The sequence below is a fragment of the Lithobates pipiens genome, unplaced genomic scaffold (assembly GCF_037356315.1).
Source record: "Lithobates pipiens isolate NorthernLeopardFrog02 unplaced genomic scaffold, aLitPip1_a1.2 Scaffold_23, whole genome shotgun sequence".
Classification (NCBI taxonomy): Eukaryota; Metazoa; Chordata; class Amphibia; order Anura; family Ranidae; genus Lithobates; species Lithobates pipiens.
Genome location: NW_027507785.1, coordinates 201,887,179 through 201,908,293, shown reverse-complemented (window position 1 = coordinate 201,908,293; position 21,115 = coordinate 201,887,179). Strand labels below are relative to the sequence as shown.

The following is a 21,115-nucleotide window of genomic DNA, read 5'->3' as shown; positions in this document are numbered from 1 at the left end:
CACTGCAACCAAAAGCTAAGCAGAAGCAGTTGCAGCACAGTCCCATTGACTTTAAAGTGATTGTAAAGTCTCATTTAATTTCTATAAAAATAACAAAAATGTTATACTTACCTGCCCTGTTGCAGTGAAGTTGCACAGATCCTCCGCTTCTCGGGTGCCTCTTCTCTGCTCCTCCCTCCTGTTGGGTGCCCCCACAGCAAGCAGCTTGCTATGGGGGCACCCAAACTTAGCTGCAGCTGTGTGTGTTCATTCAGACATGGAGTGTCAGCACACCCCCTCTCTCTCATGATTGGCTAACTGACTTTGATTAACAGCAGCGGGAGCCAATGGCGCCACTGCAGTGTCTTACACAATCAGGAGGGGGAGTTCTGGGTGGCCGAGACACTCGTGGACATCACTGGACAGAGATGGGGCTCATGTATGTATTGGGGGGGTGGGACTGATACACACAGTAGGCTTTTTATCTTAATGCTTAGAATGCATTAAGATAAAAAACCTCCTGACTTTACAACCCCTCTAATGGGTGAGTTTGGCACCTGTCAAAGTTGAGTTGAAGTTGCCACAGTCTCAAAGCATCAAATGTGCAAGATCTCCTCCAGTTGTATGTTATAATTTAGATGGGCAGTCTGGGGGATGAGTAAAACCACTGATCAACTGCTCGCTTTTAATACCTCCTTGCAGAGTGTTTTTAGTTGGTAAGACATTCGTACTAAAGATCCTAACTCCTATATGTACAATATATACTTTATCTCCACCCTAACTTGTTCAGTCAAACCTAGATCTTGGAAGTAATCCAACCTTAACCTTAGGAAAAGGTCACTCTTCCAGTTGTCAAAAAAACAAAAGGCTTGTAATACACTGACAGTAAGTAGTTGATAAACTGATTTGTGATTGCTATGGACTGCTGCGTATATTTGTAAGTTATGCATATCAATGTTCCTTGAACTTCTATACTAGATAAAAACACTGATGTGGTGCTGTCAGTAAGTATGTGTATGCAAAGCCAGTTTTGAATAAAGCGTAGAAGGGTTCAAATCCCTGTCACGTATATATTGTATTGTCTATTTCTCTGCTGGGGAGATTCACTCTCTTTATTTTATTTATTTATTTTATTTTATTTATTAGAGTTATCCTTAGAGCAGGATTTGAGGGAAATCTTCCACTTCCACTTGCATCTCCAACACAGGAAATAAATGGAAATATTCCCAACAAGAAAGAAGAGAGCAAAAACATAAACAATGAGTAATTGTAGTCCTTCCCTATTCTATCCAATACTAAAAGAAAAAAAAATCAGCTACACATACATTGTAAAGCAATTGTAAGTGCTCCAAACCAATGTTGATGTATTGTAAGACATGACAATTTTATATGGTTCACACCAGAATGTGCCACTAACAATTCCTTCTCTTGCTGTCCTCAACCATTTATTTTTAAAATTAATTTCACAGTTTAATCACGACGGCGCCCTAAAAAAACACAGAAAGGCATATATTGTGTTTGCTTTTGATGTCACAGGTCTTGGATTTGCACGTACAGCAAGCAAAGGAGTAAAAATGCAATTTCCTATTTTCAAACAGGCCTTACAGTTAGGAGGTTTCCCTTAATATGGGGAAATAATCTGACATATAGTCTATGGCGGATGAAAAAAACCTAAGGCGCAGTGTAAAAATGGCATTTTACCTCTTTAGCTTTAAATTGACATTGTTGTTACTTTGATAATGTTAAATAAAAAGCAGTAAGGGCACCAGCATGTGTGGTTACATAGCTTGTCCAGCACCCAGGGTACCCCAGCAAACCTGAATGCTCTTGAAATGCAAAATTCTAACAATAATCAAGAGTTTAGATTTGCCACCCCGTAGACTCTTGGGCAAACAGGGATGCACCTGGATGAGGAGGAGATGTGGTCAGGAAGACAAAGAGCTAAACCCCAGGAGTTGATCAAGTTTGACATAACAAGCACTGCCCAGCTTTGGGGCTCCTTAGCGGCTGTGGGATCATATCACTGCCCATTTACCACTCTAAATTTTCCACACTTATTTGCCATATGAGGGGAAGCAGACGGGGGTCACTGAATATAAATGTGCCTGCCTGGTTTTGTATCATATTACCTCAACTAACTATTAAGCTGAAAACAATGCTAAGGGTATGGTATATAATATACATTTAGTTACCAGCGGTCAGTCCAAGCTTTAATTACATCTTGGATAGCAGTAACCAACTCTTTGAGGCGGACATTCTGCAGCACATGAAACTTTGCACACCAGTTATTTAAGGTGAAGGTAAAAGCAAAACCTACCTAACACTAAACCTATGCTCAACCACATTCTAAGCTTAATTTATTTATGTAAAGGGTAAAATCGCTATACTTGCCTGTTCTGCACAGCTCAGGTATGGTCTCCACCCTCTGTATGCAGGAGAAAGCCGTCATCGGCTGAGAAATGCCTGGGAAGTGAACTCACTTATGGATTTACTATGGGCCTTGCGTTGTCAGCTGCCTCTCCTACACATGACTACGCCCTGAAGCCGCCGCTGACAGCTAAGCCTGGGACCGGACTGGAGCGGATGCAGAACGGGTAAGTATCGCGATTTTTTTTTTTACAGGGCTAGATATATTAGGCTTAGAATTTGGCTGTGAGTAGGTTTATAGTTAGCTAGGTTTTGCCTATACTTCCACTTTAAAGTGGTTGTAACCCTTTAAAAGAAAAATCCTGTTCCTTTAAAACATTTTAAACCGCATAGTGCTTATGCGGTGAAATGTGTCCTTTTTGCTTTAAAAAACCTGGCTTGATCCTGACAGTTCCTGTGTCCCCCTCTTCCTGACCACGGTAATCATGGCTGCTAAGCCTTGATTACCGGGGTTAGTTTATGTGCCTCCATCATCCGCAGCTCTCCTCTCTCCCCCTCCTCCGTGCCTGTCAGCTCCTGTTTGTGAGCTATCTCCGCCCCCCGGCCGCTATTTTGTGTGGCAGTAAAGTTATTGTTCTCAATTACTCGCAGCCCCTCTGGTAAAACATTATATACAACTCAGTGTATGTTTTGCAAAATTCTAATCCTAAATGCCTTAATCCACATCAACGGTATGCACTCACGTGACCACCCAGCTCACATCAGAGGGAAATCTTAGCCCCTCCTAAAGTAGTCCTTAGACCGGGAAAGGAGAATGATGGGCGGTCACGTGACCACTTATCGGCGATGTGGATTAAAGGATATCTAAATTGTTTTTTTTAAAAACAAACATGTCATAAATACCTCCGGTTTTCCCTGATCCTCTTCTTCTGGAGTCCCTCAGTGGTGCTCCTCCTCTTTTTAAGTGCCCTGTTGGAGAGCTGCTCTCCCTCCGGGGCACTAGTGTGGGTGCGCTCCTGTGTCCTGCTGCTGCAAATATTGACAAAGACAACAGGACTCGGCCCCGCCCCGGCATCATTGGATTTGATTGACATCAGCGGGAGCCAACGGCTATCCAATCAGGACCTGCTACACCGCCTGGAGCTGGTGTGCTTGTCCCTGTTGTCCCTGCCGAAAAGACTAGGTGCAGGCAAGTAAAAGGGGGGCTGCTGCATCACTGGAGGTTTTTCACCTTAATGCAAAAAATGCATTAAGGTGAAAAACCTTGAGGGTTTACAACCCCTTTAACAACCACTTTAAGCATTTCTTGAAATGCTGTTCTACTTGAATGTATTCCATAAATAAATTAACTGGAGTTTTCATGTTCTCCCTGTGCCTGTGTGGGTTTTCTACGGGTTCTCCGGTTTTCTCCCACATTCCAAAGACATGCTGGTAGGTTAACTGGACCCTGTCTAAAGTGGCCCTAGTAGTATGTATTTATGAATGTGAGATAGGAACCTTAGATTGTAAGCTCCTTGAGGGCAGGGACTGATATAAATGTACAATATATATGTAAAGTGCTACGTAAATTGATGGCGCTATCTAAATACATGTAATACATAAATAAAATAACCTGGGTCATAAAGTCGTTAACCAAAGTGAGATCATTTAAATGACCACTACAATTTAGCTCCATTGGGTTCCCCCCCTTGAAGTTTTTTTTTATCCTTTGTTGCTTTCTTCCCCTCATCAGCAGAAGTTGAGTCTTAAGCCGCGTACACACGGGCGGACTGTCTGGCCAACTTAGTCCGTCTAAACACATTTCAGCGGACAGTCCGCTCGTGTGTGGGCTTCAGCTGACTTTTTCAGCGTGCAGTCTGGCGGACTAAGTATTTCGGAATTTCCGAAATACTGTCCGTCATACTTTGGTTTCAGCGGACAATCCGCTCGTCAGTAGCCTAGTTCGACGGACTAAGTATGGCGCATGCTCAGAAAGGATTTACACGGCGAAAGGTTGCATTGCTGTGTATTGGACTTCCTATTTCTAGTCTCGTCGTATGTGCTGTACACGTCATCGCGCAAGCTTTCGACGGACTGTTTGTGCATCCGTGTGTGGTCAAGTCCGTTCATTCGAAAGTAGGACGGACTGTCCGTCGGATTGTCTGACGGACTAAGTTGGCCATACAGTCCGCCCGTGTGTACGCGGCTTTAGGTATTCCACTAATTGACAGTCTTCAGTAATAGACCATGAACGGTTTTCTGACAAAGCAAAGCTATTAGTCTGAAAAACCATTGTGGCTATCACAGCTCCAAGTCGATTTGGATAGTCTTTATCAGCTTGACACATCTTACTACTGGGATTTTTGCCCATTCCTTCTTGAAAAACTGCTCCATTTCCTTCAAGTCGGATGGTTTGCACTTGTGAACAGCAATTGTTAAGTCTGACCACAGATTTTCTTTTGGATTGAGGTCTGGGCTTTTACCCACAGGAAAGCTTATATTAAGGCTTACCTGTACTTGAAATATATCCTAAACCTCCATGGTTTAGGAGATATTTATGAAAGACCCAAGTGCCGATGACTACGGCACATGCACACTTTAGAAAGGGCACATCGTGCCGTTTATAACAGAGGTCACGCCGTAACTGACGGCTCCCGCGCGCATGTGAGGGAGTGACGTTACGCAACTCTGGCCAGTCACAGAGCCAGAGTTTGTGGCCCCAAAAGGAAGAGGGGCGAAGGTTTCAGGTAAGTGACACATAATGGGCTACTAAGTAATGCATAGTAGCCCATTATGCTTTACCTTTGCAGGGAAATAAAACCCACCAGGGTTTACTTCCTCTTTAAACCACTCAAGTATTGCTTTAGCAGTGTGTTTGGGGTCATTGTCCTGCTGGAAGGTGAACCTCAGTCCTAACCTCAAATCACACAGAGTGGTACAGGTTTTGCTCAAGAATATCCCTGTATTTAGCACCATCCAACTTTCCCTCAACTCTGACCAGTTTCCCAGTGCTGACTGCTGAAAAACATCCCCACAGCATGATGCTGCCACCACGTTTCACTGTGGGGATGGTGTTCTTTGGGTGATGTGTTGGGTTTGCGTCAGACATAGCTTTTTCTTTGATGGACAAAAAGTAACATTTTAGTCTCATCAGACCAGAGCACCTTCCTCTGTACATTTTGGGAGTGCCCCATGTGCCTTTTCGCAAAGTCAAAACATGCCATTTTGTTTTTTGCTGAAAGTAATGGCTTCTTCTGGCCACTCTGCCATAAAGCCCAACTCTATTACATGTATGGCTTATTTTCATCCTATGTACAGATACTCCAGTCTCTGATGTGGAACGCTGCAGCTCCTCCAGGGTTATCTTAGGTCTCTGTGCTGCCTCTCTGATTAATGCCCTCCTTGTCAGGTCCATGAGTTTTGGTGTGCGGTCGTCTCTTGGCAGGTTTGCTGTTGTGCCATGTTCTTTCCATTTGGTTATGATAGATTTGATGGTGCTCCTAGGGATCATCAAACATTTGGATATTTTTTTATAACCTAACCCTGACTTGTACGTCTCAACAACATTCTCCCTTACTTGTGTGGCGAGTTCCTTGGTTTTCATGGCAGTGTTTAGTTAGTGGTGCCTCTTGCTTAGGTGTTGCAGCCTCTGGGTGTGTATATGAATGACAGATCACGTGACACTTAGATTGCACACAGGTGGATATCATTTCACTAATTATGTGACTTCTGAAGGTAATTGGTTGCACCAGAGATTTTTATGGGCTTCATAACCAAAGGAGTGAATACATACGCACATGCCAATTATCAGTTTTTTTCGTTCCTGAAAAATAGTTTTATGTATATATTTTTCTAATTTTACTTCACCAACTTAGACTATTGTGTTCTGATCCATCACATGCAATTCATATTAACATTGAACTAAAGGCAACAAAATAGGTAAAAAGCCGGGGGGGGGGGGGGGGGTGACTAATTTTACAAGGCACGTATATATATCATGCTGACTATTGGGGTCGTTGAGGGCAAGTTCCTGTGGAAATATTATTAAATTACAAGTGTTGGCTGTAAATTCATTGGTTAACCTTGAATTCTCTACTCCAGTTTTTTAATGGGTCTTTAATATTGCTACAATGAAAAAATGAAAACACTTTTAAAAGAAACAAATATCTGTTGTACATGTCATACACCCATCCGTAACACCTGAAAAATCCTACAGTCCTTTTTTTCTTGATGTTTTCTCTGCACAAGATGAGAGAGCAGCAATGGCGGGTCTTTATTACAGGGAGTTCCTGCACACAGGCAAAATGCCTGTTATTTTTACAACAGATTACTGCACCAGTCTGGAGGAAATACACAAAGGACACAAGATTCAAGTAAGAATGCACATGACTCTTGTTTTAAGACTATATTTGCTTAGCCCAGATTTCAGCTTGAAATTTATCTTTGCCAGCTCTTATTCAACATGAAGATCAACCCTTTATGTCTTCCAACCACTGAAAGTTTATGGACACTGTGGCTTCATATTTTTTCACCGGAAATGCATAGAAAATAGCAAAAAGGAAATAGATGTTGTTGACCGTGGAAATTTTTGTATGTTTTTCATCATTTAAGTAATATAATTCTATTTTCTGAAATGATGATAAAAATTGCAGAATTTATGTTACCACTACTTTTGTTTTAAGTGAACTGAGCACTACATATAGAGACAAAGATTAGTGTATGCATAGAAGACTTCCACTGCTGATATAATGTAGAACAGATATTTACAACTACTATGTGGAGGTAAAAAATAAATAAAATAAAAAAACATTGGTTTGATGCTAAAGTAGGACTACAGAACATGGACAACAGTAATGGATATACTGTACAATGTTTATACTGGGAGTTCAAACTGAATTTTAGACTTTTCACTAAAATCTCATCTTGATTTTGCCCCAGATGCTAGAAGATAAATGAAAGCTTGTACCAGAAAACTTAAAGCGGACCTTACCCTCCACGCACCCCGTCCCTTTTTCTGCATCTGATCTTCCCCTGCCTCTGTCCTCTCATGCCACCATTTCAAAAAATAATGTCATTGGTGGTTGACTTCTTTTTCTGGGTTCCCTTTGCTGGCCCACTGCTGATGTATGTGCAAAATATTGCGCATGCGCTGTAATTTTTTTTTTAGAAGGCGTAAACATATGTATTGGTGACAGGATTTTATTCATTCATTTGTACCAGCCTCCTTGCTCATGCCACATATCATCTCTGGGCAAATAATATTTTCCCAGTGATCTCACAAGACTTAGTGAATCTCATGAAATCGCTCAGCTTTGAAAGGCTATCTCTTGGGAGTGCACTGGTGACATTGGCTTCCCAGGAGAGAGGCAGGGTTACATCACCAGTGCCTTTAGGAACCCAGAAGTGTGGTCACATAAAAGGAGAAAAAAAATAATTATTTTAAAAACTACTACTTGGGTATGGTTTGAGATCAGTATGCAGAGTAGCATACAGCAGGGTTTAGGGTGAAAGGTCCACTTTTGAAAGGACTATCAATGGTCCCAAGGGCAGGTGTACCACATATCCGCTCAGGAGCCTTTTTCAAGTTCAGCTATACAAGCAGCAGGGTTACTACTATTGGGGTATGGCTTTGAGTTTTAGTACTATTTATTTTCAAACAATGTATAAGTTAATTTATGTTCTTTTTGTTACACTAGGAAATGGATACAGTTCTTATAAAAAGTCTCTTATATACAAGTTATATACAGAAATTTTAAGAAAGCTCTTATGGAATTTTGCATGCCACCCCGACTCAAAATTTGCAAACTCTGGTGTTTGGTATAGCATGGTTCTTTGGGGTCTCCTGCATGGGCATGCTGATTAGTCCTGAAGAGAATCTAGGGACTGCTTAAAGCTGCACCAAGACCATATTGGTTTACTCTTTTCCACATTGACTGGAGACAGGGTCTCGAAGGGCAGTTGTCGTAAGGTGTCAGGAGTGTATGTATGATTAGTTTCACTCATCTTCTTCTACGTATGTGGATGGAAACCAGCCAACCTGAAAAAGAAGACAAATTGGATGCCATGATTACATGTCCTGATGCTTACAATTTAGTCTGAATAAACATATTTTAGTACATAGTCACAACCTACATTTTAATTACATTTATTTAATAACTGCTAACTATATGTTATATGGGCAATCATTCTCAGAGAGAACTAATTTTCACTGAAAATACAGCTGATAATCATGACACGCAAACGTATTATTAGGAGCGGTCACTATAATACTACTACTATTGAAAACAGCTTGCTATGTTATAGGGAACATGTAGAAGTGTAAATTGTGCCTGACCAGTACCGTGAAAGAGCTACCCATTTGTCTTCAATTCCTCCTGAAAAATAGCAGTGCACTTCCTGTTATGTAAAGGTGCCTAGGCACTCGTATGCCTCATAGTTGTACAATGTGAATATTTAAGTAAGATTTGGTGATGTGAAATAAGATTTGGTGATGGGATCACCAGCAGGAGGAAGGACGTTCTGATTCCTCTATATAGATCTTTAGTGAGACCACATTTAGAATACCGTTCCAGTTCTGGAGACCTCATTTACAAAATGATATTGATAAGATCAATGATTGATAAGAGAATGAGTCCAGAGATGAGTAACAATAATGGTGAAAGGTCTGGGGGATAAAACATATGAAGCGACTTCAGGAACTTAATATGTAGAATCTGCAGGAAAGAAGGGACAGGGAGATATGATTGAAACCTGTAAATACATCAAGGGGGTGAATAAGTTTCAGGAGGGCAGTTTTCTCAATATGAAACCAAAATTAAGGACATGGGGATATGAACTCAAACTAACTGGAGGAAAGTTCTAAACGAATCTTAGAAAGTATGATTTTACTGAACGGGTAGTTGATTGGAATAAACTTCCAGCAGAAGTCGTGAGCTAGCCAACAGTAAATGGCATTAGGCATGCTTGGGACAAACACAGATCTATACTTAGACAAAAAAGTTCGCAAAAAAATGTACAAAACATATTAAAAAAATGGGCAGACTCAATGGACTACTAGTTTTTTTTCTGCCTTAACTTTTCTGTTTCTATGATGTGGTATTGTGCTCTTTGTTCACCTCACTAGAGACTTTGACAGAAAGAAAAGCCCCGCCTCTATCAAGTTGGCCACCTTCAAACAGAGACACAACACACGGTATTTCAATAACAAAGAAAAGATCAGCTACACACAGAACACAGACAATAATGGTGAGTAGTCTTTTGCCCTCTGCCTGCCTTATTTGAGCACAGCTTCCAGAGTTTAGTTCCTCCTTGAGAGAGTATCCTCATAAAACTCCTCAAAACTCTGCAGTTTATTAAATGACGCAGAACTTTAAGCAAAAAGATACAAACAAGAGTTACGCCTAGCGGCAGTTTTATGATGTTTCAGAACTTAAAAAAAAGTAATGTCTACACACCCAGGGACTAATGCCCTGTGCACATGATCAGATTTCCCGACAACAAATGTTGGATGTGAGCTTGTTGGCTGAAAGTCCGACCGTGTGTATGCTTCATTGAACATTTGTTGTCGGACTTTCCACCAACAAATGTTGGCTAGCAGGTTCTCAAATTTTCCACCAACAAAACTTTGTTGTTGGAACTTTCGATCGCGTGTACACAAGCCCGACGCACAAAAGTTCACGCATGCTCAGAATCAAGCAGAAGGAGCCGCACTGACTATTGAACTTCTTTTTTCTCCGCTCCCCGTACGTCTTGTACGTCACCGCGTTCCCACGTTCGTAATTTTTGGCCAACATTTGTGTCGAACAAAATCCCACGGTTTTGTTGTTGGAAAGTCCAATCGTGTGCACGAGGCATAACAAAAGATATCATGATAAAGACTGCCCCATCATATAATACGGTAAAGAAGTGGACTGATAAATTCAGGTGTGAGAATGAGTGTTGAAGATAACTTTTGATTGTTCGGCAGACCATCTGAGATCATCACTTAAGACCACGTGGACAGGGTACACAAATAATTACTATACGATGGAAGTTTAATGGTCAGATCAGTGAGACACTGAACAACAGTAAATACGGAGAAGAATGCCCCAGCAAATGAAAATTAAGCAGAGACACCCATTATCAGCCTAATTAAAAGGAAAACTTGATTTTCCCTAATGTCTTAATGACTATTTGACATCTGTTAGCTATTTTTCATGTAAATTTCAGATAGAAACAAGACAGAATGATGTACATACAAATATCAATGAAGGTGACTGTTAAAACTCTGAAGATAAAACGGTCATAGTTATTCTTATAGCAATTTCTCATTGTTCATGTGCATTTCCTTTTTTTTTTTTTTTAAATCAGGACTATTTTTATCATATGTCTTCTATCAAGTCATGCTCATATCTAGAAACTTGACTGGTTCTACCCTGCTGGATTCCAAGCTTTCCTGCTTCCTTACCTTTCCATTAGATTCCCCTCTCCACCAGCCATTTGTCCCTGTTTTTGTATAGATCTTCACCACATCACCCTTGAACAGGGACAGCTCTCTCATGTCTCTGGCACAGAAATCGTAGCGTGCAATGGCAATACCTAAAACCTTAGGATTGAGGACTAGAAGAACACAGAAAATGAATTACAGCAAGAATAATAGAAACAAGCATTCAACTATTCAAATCTGACATGTGGACAGCAATAATAATAATAAAAGTCTATGATAACAAAATGTATTTCCCAAAAAAATAACAGGTTTACAGTAGAACTACATCCTAACAGTATTTTTCAAACTAAACTGTTATATACAACTTGACAAGTGGTAAACAAGAAACCTCTATGATATCCATATTTGCTAAGAATGTGTCCATGCCATGTCACTCGAAGGAAGTTATCTGTAATTTTTATGTCATATAGTGCCCAAATATACCACAATGCTTTACTAATGGGAATACAACAGATGAATTTTGTTAATGATAAAAACATAACTGAAGACAGAAGAAAAGATGTATGTGTTAGTTACAACTTGCATACAATGTTGAATTTTTTCTAATATATATTAAATTGAGGGCATGAATTTTTCTAACAAAAATTATTTTTTGATTTGTGTGCCAATGTACTAAGAAATCATTAAGATGGCTATACTTTGTTTAAATGTTGGCCAGTTCTTGATGAACGAACTGAAATTTTGCTTAGTGGGGGGGCCAGGTGGAAGATTGATCCAATTAGATGCAGCCTCTCTTCGGGGGATTCTGACAACCACAGATACCAGAAATCTAACAATTCAATAGCCCAGCAGACCAGCAGGTTGATTAGTCATCCATTTATTTTTTAAATAAAAGTCCCCATTTGAACCTCGAAAAATGTTTTCAATGAACCCCTTCTATTCTAGCAGCTGTTTATAGAAGAGCAGTTTTTCACCTATGGGGCCAAAAACATTGTTATTGTTAAGCGAAATATATGCAGGATAGTGAAATTGTGTTCCAGGTAATATCTGATTTCTTTGTATTTTAAAGGAAAGAATAACTTTCCTTTGCATTGAAAACCACTGGGAGCAATGGAAATACACATTACTTGGAGAAATGTGATAGCAACGATATTTGGTAATAACTCCAAAAAAATAGATTTAAATATTATACCTGTTTATATCTCTGATTCTACTAATAATTTTGGCATGTGGTTTTCACTGTGAGCAACATTTGCTTATGTTACTTTTAACATATGATTATAATAAATTGGCTAGGCTTGTGACAGGTCCACTTAAGGTGGACCTTGCAAGGAAATGCAAAGTCCACTTATCTTTTAATGATTTTTTTCATATTTTTTCTTCCAGTGTTTTACTTTTTAATTTTTTACCTAATACTCCATTTACACTGTGAGAATGTGTGCATTACAGCACTATGTCAAAATGCATATTTTGCATGTTGTGGTGCTGCAGTGCTTATGGCACAATGCACCATTTCAAAGCTTGGGCCATTTAGAGCACCACAACATACAGTAAATTGTTGTGCACTGCATTTGAAAAAGTTATCCTTTGGGTCAGTTTTAGTGCCCCGTGGAGCTTTTTTTTTTAATTACTGGGCTGCCCTAACACAACATACACTATATGACCAAAAGTATTGGGATGCCTGCCTTTACACGCACATGAATGTTAATGGCATCCTAGTCTTAGTCCATAGGGTTCAGTTGGCCCACTCTTTGTAACTATAATAGCTTCAATTCTTCTGGGAAGGCTGCCCACAAGGTTTAGGAGTGTGTCTATGGGAATGTTTGACAATTCTTCCAGAAAAGCATTTGTGAGGTCAAGCACTGATGTTGGACAAGAAGGCCTGGCTCACAGGCTCTGCTCTAGTTCATCCCAAAAGTATTATATCGGGTTGAGAGGTCAGGACTCTGTGCAGGCCAGTCAAGTCCCCCCCCCCCCAAACTCGCTCATACATCTTTTTATGGACCTTGCTTTGTGCCTTTGTGTACTGGTCCAAATCATTTGGTGGGGGGGGGGGGGGGGGGGTTATGGTGTGGGGCTGTTTTTCAGTGGTTGGGCTAGGCCCCTTAATTCCAGTGAAGGGAGCTCTTAAGGTGTCAGCATACCAAAACATTTTGGACAGCTTTGTGGGAAAAGTTTGTTCCAACATGACCAGTGCACAAACAAGATCCATAAAGGCATGGATGAGCGAGCTTGGGGTGGAGGAACTTGACTGACCTGCACAGAATCCTGACCTCAGCCTGATAAAACACATTTGGAATGAATTAGAGCGGAAACAGCAAGCCAGACCTTCTCATCCAACATCAGTGCCTGACCTCACAAATGTGTTTTTGGAAGAATGGTCTAACATTCCCATAGACACACTCCTGAAACCTTGTGGACAGCCTTCCCAGAAGAGTTAAAGCTGTTAAAGCTGCAAAGGATGGGCCAACTCATTATTGAAGCCTCTGTACTAAGAATGGGTTGCAATTGAAGTTCATGTGCGTGTAAAGATAGATGTCCCAATGCTTTTCACAATATAGTGTACATTAATGGGCAAAATAAGTTAATATGCTTGTGTTAATGCACCTCAAAGGTGTGAACATAGCCTGAATGTTTTTTATGTGGAGAGGGCTACAGGATAAGCAGCCCCTTATTTGGCATGGCTGGCTTCTAGGAAGTCTCCACCGTTGTGCGCTCCAGCCTGGAGCACAAGCAGCGCCATTTTGAGCATTTGCGGTGTGATGACGAGGGGCTTGCACTGCGCCGTCTCGCCGGGGGACTCTAGGAGTTGCATTTCGGCAGACCTTGCCACACTGCTCCTCCCACCTGCTGTGCCAGCTGATGGCCATCATGATCATCATCGTGATTGCCCATCAGCTCTCTCACACCAGCTTATATACCAGCTCCTCATGTCTCTTGTTAGAGGCTGAGGGAGCTCATGGAAATGTGCAGCGCACTCCATCTACTCTTATATCTCTCAGGTATGTTACACTATTGTTACCTAATCAGCAGCGTACCCCAACTTTACAGCTGTTAGGAGGGCGATTTTGGGCTCCATTTACTGTCTGTGTATCTTCAATGGATCACGACTATTTTATATTATTTTTCATATATATTTTTTTATTCAGTTAGATTGGCCCAGTTTAAGCAGGAGCTATTTGGCTCCACCTGGCTTGAGTCCTCGTAGCGAAGCAGGTTTGGCCCTGTGATGGCCCTGGGATTAATGTTCCTTGGAGAGTGCTCTTCCTAGTATCCATGAGTGCTTATATCATCCTATCTCCTGCAGATCAGTTATGTGTGAAGTGTCTTACTATGTAAGTAATTCATCCTTTTCTGATAATACGTGCTATGTCAGAGTAATGTATAGTTTCTCAGTTGAAACAGTATTGATCTTTATCACTTTATATTAATTTTGTACTATGTGTATATTCTCTTTATTGAAGAAAATCTGTACCCATCTGAACTGATAACTAAACCCTGAAGAAGGACTTGTAGTCCGTAACATGTAAGGTGTTATATACTGTAGTGACCACAACTAGTCCATCCTGCACCAGGACAGTGACCAGCTCATACAATTGTATCATATATTGTTTTTATATATTATGCCCTTTTTCTACTTTTCTACATGTTTACTATTGCGGTTCTCTAATAAATGTATACCTTTTATATACCTTGTGCTTTAGTCTGTCTATTAAAGACCCCTAAGGGGTGTGTCCACTGTGCCATTTGGTGCCAGGTGCCTTTCTATTGTATTTCATGCAAGGTATAGTTTAAAATAATATTAGTTATTTGCTTTGCTACCCATAACAGATCATTATAACGTCACCATTACAACATTCTGTTTTCAAAGAACATAATATACTATACTGGATTAATAATTATTAGTTGATGATATCATGCATTTGAAAATGATGTGTATGTTATATGCATTCATTCTATTGAAGCATTCTCATCATGCCTGACACAGACACACCTAATACATACATACTCTGTAAACAAACCATAGACTATAACTGCCGGACTGCATGTCCTCAGTCGTAAGACAACACTCACAATGCAGTATCAAATAAACATTTACAACCTAGAAGACATTATCTTCCATCTTGTTTTTGAGTTTGTTTTAATTGTTCATAGTAATTGTTAGTACTTGACAAAAATCAGCTGTACATGTATATATACAATTGCTGACATGGTTTAAATAGGCTAAGATAAACACAGTAAATGAAATTTCCTAAACACGGGCTCCAATCACAGTCATACACACAGCATGATATATGTCACCAGTTACAGAGCTGCCAACTTTTACAAGGATAATGATTGCATGCTCTGGTTTATGATCTAGTGGTAGCAGTGTTTCCCAGCTTCAGTATTCAGAGACCACTAAAGTATTATATTTTCTATGTAGGCACACAGCCTTGTTCATCTGTAATATCTTAAAGCGTATCTATAGCCAAATAGGGTTCGAACTCCTGTCCAGTTTTACCACTGTTGGAGGATCCATTAGAGAGATTGCTTTGCTTCCTGTCTTGTAAAAAAGGTTGCCCCCAGAACTGGAAGTTAGTGGAAATCTCTCCAAAAGCAATACAGACAAAAGTAAAAATGTATTTTTGTATGCTTTCTCCACCTTTTGCACCATGCTACAAGTGATACCTGTATTTAGTGGGTAGCATGTAACATGGTGCCAAGCAGACCCCCCAACCCTCTTCCCCTTTTACTTGACAGCATGCAGGAATTCTTTTCTCCCACAACAGCTATCAGATTTGTTCCAGCTATCGGTGAATGAATGTACTAAAAGTCCCATCTTTCCCCATGGCAGACAGACTCTCAATGGAACACGAAGGCGTTGATCACTGCATCCCTTAGCCCACTGACACTTCCTCCAGCTCTCTAACAAAGTATGTACCTTGGTATGGGCATAGAGATGGAGGAAGAATCTGAAGGACCCTGACAATGCACCATGCAATCTACTGATTGGGGTTGCGATGCTTTTGAGGCTCATTTGCAAAACATAAATGCACTTTTTTTCCTGAAAATTTACAGTATATGCATTTACTTATTTATTTTGTAAAAAGGTGACTTAGCTTTAAAGTAGGAGAGTGCAATAACCCCTGTCAGACTTTTACTGTTTTTTCAGAACAGAAAGTGTGGGAAAATCTCTCTAATGGTGTAAAACCTTCCCCTATATTATCCAAAACTAAAAAACAAAAACGGTATAGATTCACTTTTAAGCATATCTAAAGCACAAACACTTGGCTTTGGATATCTCTAAAGACACTGCAAACTCTGTGACCAAGCCCCGGTAGGTGGATCGCATACTAGCTCATTATGAAATACTTACCTTAAAACAAATCTATTGCAGCGGTCCCTGCACACCCTGTCAAGGCTGACATCTTTCCTGGAGATTCTTCCGAGTTCGTGGGCTCAGGCCCTGTGATTGGCCAGACTGGGTTGACGTCACTCCCGCGCATGTGCGGGAGCTGCCGTTCAGGGCACATGCTCGAAAGGAATGGCACCCGTGGGCCGTTCCTTCAGGGAGTATGCGCCAGCGATGTCACTGGCTGCACGCACTGGAAATATCTCATAAACTGTACAGGTTTATTTTTAATACCTATAGGTAATCCTTATTTACTTCCTCTTTTACTATTGGCTGGCAATTTGTTAAAGCAAAGTTCCGGCCTGGGTGAAAAAAAAAAAAAGTCAGCAGCTACAAATACTGTACCTGCTGACTTTTATTATAAGAACACTTACCTGTCCAGGGAGTCTGTGATGTCGGCACTCGAAGCCAACTTATCCATTGGCTCCAGGCGCAGGCATGAGCATCCTTACTAAGGGAAACTTGCGACTTCACAGCCTGTTTCCTACTGCGAATACGCAAGGCTTTCTGAATGGTCCCATTGTCTTCTGGGACACACACAGGTCCCAGAAGGTGATGGGGGAGAAGGAGGAGGGCCAAAAAAACAACTCAGAAGTGATGTTCAGTGCCGTGGCCCTGTTGTCCAAAGAAAATACATTAAAAAATATATATAAAAAAGGAGTTCAATTATTGCCTTGAACTCTGCTTTGATTGAATTTTCCCCTCTACTGGTCACAACTGGTTCTTCATATTTTAAAAAAAAACCTCTACCGACCCAAAAATATGGGTCAACTTGGTGTAATGAAAAAAAAAATGCAAACATAATTTTTTCTTTTCTTGCTCCTGCAATATAGCAAACCCTTTCAGTACCCCCCAGTAGTCTCTAAACACTGGCTTTAGGATGCACTGGCCAACTTTTTTATTTACCACACTGTAATGCCCCGTACACGCGGTCGGATTTTTTCCGACAACAAGTGTTGGATGTGATCTTGTTGGTGGAAAGTCCGACCGTGTGTATGCTCCATCGAACATTTGGTGTTGGACTTTCTGAGAACTAATGTTGGCTAGCAGGTTCTCAAATTTTCGACCAACAAATGTTTTTTGTCAGACTTTTCGATTGTGTGTACACAAGTCTGTCGGAAAAAAGTCCACGCATACTTGGAATCAAGTACGAGCCGGAGATATAACTAGCGTTCGTAATGGAGATATCAAGTACGTCACTACGTTTGTAATTGATAGCCAACATTTGTGTGATCGTGTGTATGCAAGACAAGATGGAGCCAACATCCTTCGAACAAAAATCCACGGTTTTGTTGTCGGAAAGTCCGATGGTGTGTACGGGGCATAAGCATACACATACTGTTCTGTTTGTGTAGACACCAGCCACTTGTGGCACAGAAAAAACAAATTGGATTTGGACTGGCAGCTAAAAACATGCAATCACTATGATTTGTTTAATGTCAAAATTTGGCAACTCGTACATGACAGTGAGGCACAGGCAAAAGGAATAAGAAGCAGTGCAATAGCTACCTGACCAGAAGGGAGAAGTGGAGGGGGGCACAAAGCTGTACTCAGGCGCAGTAACAAAAGCAAACCCACACAGCACAGACGTGGCTTTGAAAGAAGACAGACAAGCAAAGACCAGTGTCACAACTGCTTTACAGAAAATTAAACCGCCCCAGATCTACACGGCATTACTAAGCAGCACAACTATGATCCACAGGGGCCTATTTATAAAGATCGGCAAAATAACCTCGTCTAGGCTTAGGCGGGAGTAAATTATCGACAAATGAAAGATGGAAAGTCTTTATGACCCGACACAATCCATTTACAAAAATGTATTTTGCTGAATTATATTCACCTGTGTTGAAATATGGGAACAAATGAGTGGATAGATTGCCCAGAGCAGCTTTATAAGTAGGTTAAACTGTCAGAAATGGATTCCTGACCTTTTATAAATAGGCCCACAGTGACAATAAGTAGCACAACCATACTTCCTTCAGCTCACACAAAGCATAGTTCACTCACAGGCTCCCTGCTCTTCTTGGCAGTTTAAAAAAAACAACAACAGTACAGTCACAGGAAGTCTATGAATGCTATTGTGTGAAACTGATAACTAATGTATTATATGGATATATATGTTTATCCAATCTATGCTTATTAAAGTAGCATTCTGACAAATGTCAAGTTGCTTTGTTTGTTGCTGTCCTAATATCACTGTACTGGAACTCATAAATTGTGACTTTGCAGCTGCTTTAGACCTAATTAATAACAGCTACTGGGTATAGATAAAGTATATCATGCATGCACTAAAAAACGGCTCAAACACGATGTCTCCCAATCTATATAAAGCATACATTTCATTTTTAACCAGTTAGGTAAGGCCTTATATTATGTATCGATGGTACAGTGCATCCGGAAAGTATTCACAATGCTTAATTTTTTACACATTTTGTCATGTTACAGCCTTAGTCCAAAATGGATTAAATTCATTATTTTCCTTAAAATTCTACAAAAAATACCCCATAATGACAAAGTGAAAGAAGTTTGTTTAAAATCTCTGCAAATGTATTTAAAAATAAATAAATAAATAAAAAAAAAAAGCACATGTACATAAGTATTCACAGCCTTTGCTTTGACACTTAAAATTGAGCTCAAGTGCATCCTGTCTTCATTGATTATGCTTGAGATGTTTTGGCAACTTGATTGGAACCCACCCATGGTAAATTCAGTTGATTGGACATGATTTGGAAAAGCACACACCTATCTACATAAGGCCCCACATTAACAGTGCATGTTAGAGCACAAACCAAGCCATGAAGTCCAAGGAATTATCTGTAGACCTCCTAGACAGGATTGTATGGAGGCACAGATCTGGGGAAGGGTACAGAAAAAAAATCTGCAGCATTGAAGGTCCGAATGAGCACCGTGTCCGCCATCATCTGCAAATGGAAGAAGTTTATAACCAGCAGGACTCTTCCTAGAACGGGCCGCCCAGCCAAACTGAGAGATCAGGGGAGAAGGGCCTTAGTTAGGGAGGTGACCAAGAATCCAATGGTCACTCTGACAGAGCTCCATTGATTCTCTGTGTATAGAGGAGAACCTTCCAGAAAAACAACCATCTTTGCAGCACTCCACCAATCAGGACTGTATGGTAGAGTGGCCAGACGGAAGTCACTCCTCAGTAAAAGGCACCTGACAGCCTGTCTGGAGTTTGCCAAAAGGCACCTGAAGGACTCTGACCATGAGAAACAAAATTCTCTGGTCTGATGAACCAAAGATTTAACTCTTTGTCCTGAATGGAAAGCGTCATGTCTGGAGGAAACCAGGCACCGCTTCAACAAAGTATTGAGCAAAGGCTGTGAATACTTATGTACATGTGTTTTTTCGTTTTTTATTTTTAATAACTTTGCAAAGATTTCAAACAAACTTCTTTCACGTTGTCATTATGGGGTATTGTTTGTAGAATTTTGAGGAAAATAATGAATTTAATCCATTTTAGAATGAGGCTGTAACATAACAAATTGTGGAAAAGTACTGTGAATATTTTCCGCATGCACTGTATTTATAAAGGAGATTGTTTTATTAAGCTGTAAAATGTGTAGTCAATTTTAAAACACATCCAGTTTGTACTGGCATCCATAATCACCATAGGATTAAAGCCTAAGTGCAGCGAAAATTAAAAACAGAAACATCAGCACAAGGGACATCCCTCATCTTTTAGGGCTTATTACACACATGATTTGATCTCTGAAGAGTGATCTGTGTTTGCATTTGACAGGCGGCAAGGAGGTGCTGTATTGCCTCCTCACCGCCTGCTTCAGTCCTTTTGCATGTGGCTGTTGGCAGAGCAGCCCCATTAACTTTAATGGGTCACACTCAGTGAGTGCTACTGCTACTGAAGGCAACAGGGGGTATTATTCCTGCCATGGGATGTTTACACCCCCGGCTGCTGCCTCTGCAGCCAACCCAGTGGTAGCGGAACCATAAAAAGTTGTCTAAACCACAGGGTCTTCCCACCACTCAACTGCTAGTGTGAACAAGCCCTTAGTTAAAATCCTCCTTCATCCATTAAATCCCTAGCACCGACCCAACCCCCACTGCAATCTTCTGATATGGTGGGGGTTATTACAACTACGTGGTTGTCACAGGCTCTTATCAAAACAAACTGACTATAGTGACCGTTCTGCCCAGCTCTGCTATTCATAGAAGCCGTACTACAGCTTATTTGCATGAAACAAGGTCTATGAATGGAGGAGGCTGAGTTATCAATCAGCTGCCCCTCCTCAATTCAGAGATCCTATTTCATTCATCGTGACAGGCTTCTAGGAATGAAGCAGCGGGACTCCTGTCTCTTGTACTCTCACATGGTCATGCCTGTCACATGGGCTTCCGATGGAGACCACAAGTGGATATTTCCACACACATTAAGCAGGGAGCCAACTGTTGTCACCATCAGGAAAACCGCAATGAGAAATGCTATTCAGGCAACGCTGGCATACATGTAGACAGGAAAAGGGACGAAAAGAGGCTGCATGTGATCAGCAGCACTGAGATGCAACAAAGGATGATAGAAAGTTAAAAAGAAGTCCTTTATTCAAGACGAAATAGGAAACTGTTTATGATAATATATTTAAATGATGAAATAGCCTACACAGTGCTTTAACCATTCAAAATGTCATTCTGCTAAGATTTAAATCTATTTTAATGTAAATATGGTAAAACAGATCAGCAGCCATTTTGATCACAATCAGGCTTGTAGATTTCTGCCTTTCAAATGCATTTTAGGAGATTGCGGTCATCAGACTTCTTTGTTGTAATCTGCTCAGTCCTCCTCCATAGCTTCACAGTTATTAATCTTGATTAAACTCTGTTTTGCCTACCACTATGGTCTAGTTTCTCCAGATATTTGCATTATAGAAATGCATGCATAATCAAGTAGAAAGGAGTTAAAATGTTGTCATTAATTATGAGTAAAGCAGCAGAAAGGT

General features: G+C 40.6%; 1 protein-coding gene across 4 annotated transcripts in view; it reads right to left on the bottom strand.

Annotated features, from left to right (window-relative positions):
- Positions 1-6,715: 6,715 nt before the first annotated feature.
- The window catches only part of VAV3 (vav guanine nucleotide exchange factor 3), a 318,799-nt gene continuing 304,399 nt past the window's right edge, over positions 6,716-21,115 (bottom strand). For 2 of the 4 annotated variants that reach the window (XM_077452774.1, XM_077452773.1), the window contains exons 26-28: positions 17,655-17,738; positions 10,772-10,923; positions 6,716-8,362 (exon numbers count right to left, since the gene is read on the bottom strand). In XM_077452774.1, the coding sequence (XP_077308900.1) occupies positions 8,321-8,362; positions 10,772-10,923; positions 17,655-17,738 (278 nt within the window). In that variant the 3' untranslated portion in view covers positions 6,716-8,320. The remainder of the gene's footprint in view (positions 8,363-10,771; positions 10,924-17,654; positions 17,739-21,115) is intronic. The other 2 variants (XM_077452776.1, XM_077452775.1) reach the window with 1 other exon arrangement.